Source organism: Triticum urartu, chromosome 5 (genome assembly GCF_003073215.2).
Source record: "Triticum urartu cultivar G1812 chromosome 5, Tu2.1, whole genome shotgun sequence".
In the NCBI taxonomy this organism is placed as follows: Eukaryota; Viridiplantae; Streptophyta; class Magnoliopsida; order Poales; family Poaceae; genus Triticum; species Triticum urartu.
Window position 1 is genome coordinate 620,732,819 of NC_053026.1, and position 4,482 is coordinate 620,737,300.

General features: G+C 51.6%; 1 protein-coding gene across 1 annotated transcript; it reads right to left on the reverse strand.

Annotated features, from left to right (window-relative positions):
• Positions 1–1,223: 1,223 nt before the first annotated feature.
• Positions 1,224–2,599, reverse strand: LOC125506331 (putative AP2/ERF and B3 domain-containing protein Os01g0140700). Its single transcript, XM_048671175.1, has one exon. It carries the CDS (start codon positions 2,560–2,562, stop codon positions 1,510–1,512), a length of 1,053 nt encoding a protein of 350 aa, XP_048527132.1. The 5' UTR covers positions 2,563–2,599; the 3' UTR covers positions 1,224–1,509.
• Positions 2,600–4,482: the final 1,883 nt, after the last annotated feature.

Consider the following 4,482-nt stretch of genomic DNA (forward strand, 5'->3'; position numbering starts at 1 on the left):
CCTCACACCCTTTGATCGTTTTGAGATGTGGGAAAATATCCAGTGCTCCCAACACACTAAGGTGCTCGTGCTTCCATGTCTAAACTCTAAAAGATCAATTTCAAATGTTTCAACACAATTTTTTTAAATGTGAATGTTCCCAAGACATGTGTCTACAACCTCTAGAAAACGTTCAGATTCAAACTCGAAAAACACTTTGAGGAAAAAAAGATAAATTTATCTTGAATAGTGCCACACAAAGTCAAAAGCAAAAAAAAAATGCTGCTTTTCACATCAAGAATCCTCTTTTTATTTTCTCAGTGTGCATTTCAAGTTTGGATATGATTTTTTTAGGGGTTGTGGACACATATCTTGTGAAGATTCACACTACAAAATTCAGGTTTTTTTCGTAACATTGAAAGTTGACTTTTTAGACACGGAGCATGATAACGCCTACATGTCGAGTGCACTAGATATTTTCCCGTCAAAAAGAACTGAATTGGGAATGGCCCAGGAGGATGTTTGTTTAGAAGGAAATAGGGCCAAATGTCAGGTCGATCAAGAAGAAGTCGAGATCTCAGCTGTTGCTGCCGGTAGGCAGGCAGCTAGCTGCCATAGAAGGCCATTTATAAAGCCTGACCATCATGGCTACAGCAGCTATGGTTGAGGGGTCCCCTGATGATACTGCACTAATGTCGAGTATATATATGCACAGTATGTACAACAGTACGTACTACTGCAGTACTGTACTACTATGTACTAGGAAGGAGACAAAAGTGGTTAACATGGAGTAGGCAAGACGCGAAGTTCATAATAGTAGCAGAAAACAGCCTAAAATTAGGCTGGACGTTTTTCTATATCGGGAAACATCGTATCAACATGCAACCGCACAAAGGTACCCCCTGGCCTGCTGGCTGCTGCACACCTGCCTGTGTTAGCTTAGTTATGGCTTGAACAACCCATCATGATTAGCCCAAAAAATGCTGCTGTCATCATGCTCTCACGGTAACCGCATATTCAATAATATCACAATTGAAGATATACACTAATTTAAAACATACTACCTCTGTAAAGAAATATAAGAGTGTTTAGATCACTATTACAGAGGGAGTAGCTTTTTAGTCATGGCAAATTTAATTTTTTCTTGGGCAATTTATATTGGTGTAATGATGGCAAATTTAGTTTGTGAGCCCGATAGTTTTCTAGAGAAAATAAAGTGTACTGAGACAGATTTATCACGCTAGTCAACTAAATTTGACATCCAGTCAACATAAATTGCCATGAAAATGCTCGATCTGCCAATGCATAAAGATCTGACTGAATATTCAGGTCCTCTGCAACATCGCTGTCCGATAAACCACAAAAGGAGAGAAATCAATTAAGATCGACACGAGAAATGTCAAGGAATTGTCTCTCACTTACAAACGTTGCTTCTGTCGCGAAATGGAAATCGCTCGCACCATGTGAGAAAGACCATGGCTATCGCAATCACACCGTGGCCCGTGGCTGAAGAACTTACCTTGTTGCTCTTCACCCACCTGATGACCCCGCCATCTCTCCTCCGCCAATGTCGACGCCGAAGAGCTTGACGGCGGCATGGCCGGCCTCATTCTTGGCTGCGTCGGCCGCCTCGTCATTCTTGTTCTTCTGCTTGTAGTCGATGAAGAGCTGCTCTTCCGTGTCATTCATCACGTACGCCGACCGGGAGAACGTCACGGTGTCGCCGGCGACGAGGCCCTTCTCCCGGACGAAGCGGCTCCAGCCCTTGGTGAGCACGTAGCTCTGGCTGCTGTTCCAGTACGAGTACCGGAACCGCCACACCTTCCCTTCGCCGTCCTCGAAGTTGAGCAGCAAGCCCTTGCCGTTGCTGCCGGTGGCCGCCGCCGTCGTCGGAGGGAAGTGCTTCTCGGCGTGCTGCTTCGGAACCACCAGGCGGTTGAGCTTGCCGACGTCGCTCGGGGTCACGGCCTTCTCGAAGAGGAACTCTCGCGCCCACGCCGGAGTGGGCTGCGCGCGCCCGTGCCCGCGGCGCAGGCCCTGCCGGAGCTCGTCGGCGTAGGTGTGCTTGCGGAGCATGTCGACGATCTCGGCCTTGGAGTGGTCGGCGAGGAAGGCGAGCTCGCTCGTGGACGACGAGCTGGCCCCCTCCACTGCCAGCGGGAGCTGGTAGTTGGTGACGGCGTCGCGGCCGCGGAAGCGGAGCGCGGCCACGTCGTAGGCGCGCGCGGCGGATTCCTCGTCCGCGAACGTGCCAAGCCACACCCGCGAGTGCTTCTCGTAGATCTGCGCGCCCCAGCGCCCGTTGGGCTGCGGCACGACTCCCTTGAACCGGGACGATGGCGCTGGCGCCGGCGACGACGACTCCACGGCGTCCTCGGCACCCGATTCCGGGGAGGAGCACTCCATGTCATTGTCTATCTCGGGGTTTGTCGGCTTGCCAGACGCCATCGGGGGGGATAATTGACAAGCACTATGGCCGTTGCGTAGATGCCGGGACTTGTGTCGACTCCTCGGAATGGTTAAAAACAAGTGATGGAAACTTGCCATTTCCGTAGGGCAAATAGTATGATGCTCGTTTTTCATGTGTCCGGGAATATCTTCAAATATAAATATAGAACGTCGGAATTCTGTAAAGCTGAGTACGACGTATTTGCGCATACATCCAGGCAGTGCAATACTTTTGTAGATTTGCTAAATATTAGGTTTGCAAAATGGACCTCCTTAGAGCGTCTATAGCCGCGTAGACAAATCTGGACCCTCAAATGCCAGCGGACGCGTCCGGATACGTTAACGAACATTAACCGGTCAAGCCTCAAATTTTTTCATGTGCATCCGGATACTTCATAGTAGAAATCTCAAATACATACAAAAGCATGTTAAAAAAAAATCCTATGTTCCACGTAGATCAACTAGTCTAGTCCTCGTCGGAGATGTTCATAATCTACGTGCCCGGCGCCGGGTACATGGGCGGCAGCCGCAGCTCTGACTCCTGCAGTTCCTCCGTTGCAGCTTGCGCATCCATCTCCGCTTCGACCTCATCAAAGAGGGCATCGGTCGCCACCCGTTCCTGCCGGATGAACCGTCGGTTGGCCTCCACATAGGCCTCATCTTGAATGGACTTCGGGATGGCCCGTTGCTCCGTCATCTCATCCGCTTGGGTGACGGCGACTCCGCCTGCTCCATATTGAAGCCAGGAGCCAACGCGAGATCCTGCTCCGGCTGCTCCGCCTCCTCGTCGTCCTCCATCGGAGCCGATTGTTGCTCCTCTCCCTCGCCCTCCTCCGCGTGCTCCTCCTCCTACTCCTCCAGCTCCGGCGAGTCCAGAGGCAACCCGACAACGATGCGTGCGGCGTGCCTCGCCTAGATCTCCTGCTCGATCTCGTACCGGCGCTTCGGCATGAGCATGGCATATGTGGTTATCTTCTTCCGGACCATGGCGAAGCCGGAGGGCATGGGAAAAGCGTCGGAGTGAGACAGAGGAGGTCGATGGGCTCGGGCCGGCGGTCCGGAGAGGGAGGGGATGGATGGGCTAGGGTTGGGAGACGCCGGCCGACTTAAATAGCTGGATTTGGCCTCGGGCGATCAGCCGGATCGGCGCCACGCGACATTCGCAACCCCCCACCGGAGGAGACTACCGTCCGACTGCTGGATTTCCCGGCGATTTTGCGTGGGACCCCAACGTCAGTACGACGGGGTGGATGCGTCTGGGCGCGCCCTGGCGCCCCCATGCCCGCCTCATATTTGGCCTGGATATGAGGGGTGCCGGTCAGCCCGAGCGTTTGAGGCCCGTTTGAGGCGCCCCGTATGGGTCGAAATTTCGTGACCGGGGTGGCCCGCCCACGCATATGAGGAGGTTTTGGGGCATCTGACTGTAGATGCTCTTAGCTGGCGAATGTTTGCCGGGAGGAGTGGCATTTGCGAATGTTTTGATCACATTTTACATTGTGTGTGGGGTAACAGTTTCTTCAGAATAGCATGACATTTTCTGACAGGAAGGCTCAAAACTGCCATCCTTCTAAAACAACTTCATATTGCTCTGAAGAAACTGTTAGCCCCGACACAACTAAAATTGCAATGAAAAACATTCGAAATGACACCCCCTCCCACGAACGTCGGTCAGATAAGATTTCCATTCTGAAAATATTTTCTGGACCAGTTGATTCTAGATATCACCTTGCGCCCGAGCATGAGATAGGATGGAGCTGTCATAGATGGGGATGATGCAAAGTGCTGCGGCGGATGGAGGCGAGGACAAGGGTTGACAAGTGCCGGTGGGGATCCCTTTTCACTTTGTGCCGCCATTTGAAATAGATCGATGTCGAGCTCGTGACATGGATAGGTGAGGACTCGGATAGGTCTGCGTCAGAGGCGATGTAGAGAGTGGGAATTTGGTTATTTGGTAAATTGCGTCGCGTGTGTGGATGAGGAAGGAAATGGTTGGACGTTGAAAATGAACCACACCCCTTCGATGTTAATGGGACGGCTAGAAAAATCGATTGATTT

What these genes read in the sequence shown, in the direction of transcription:
- LOC125506331 (XM_048671175.1), bottom strand. Translation starts at nt 2,562, where the DNA reads ATGAAAAACGAGCATCATACTATTTGCCCTACGGAAATGGCAAGTTTC.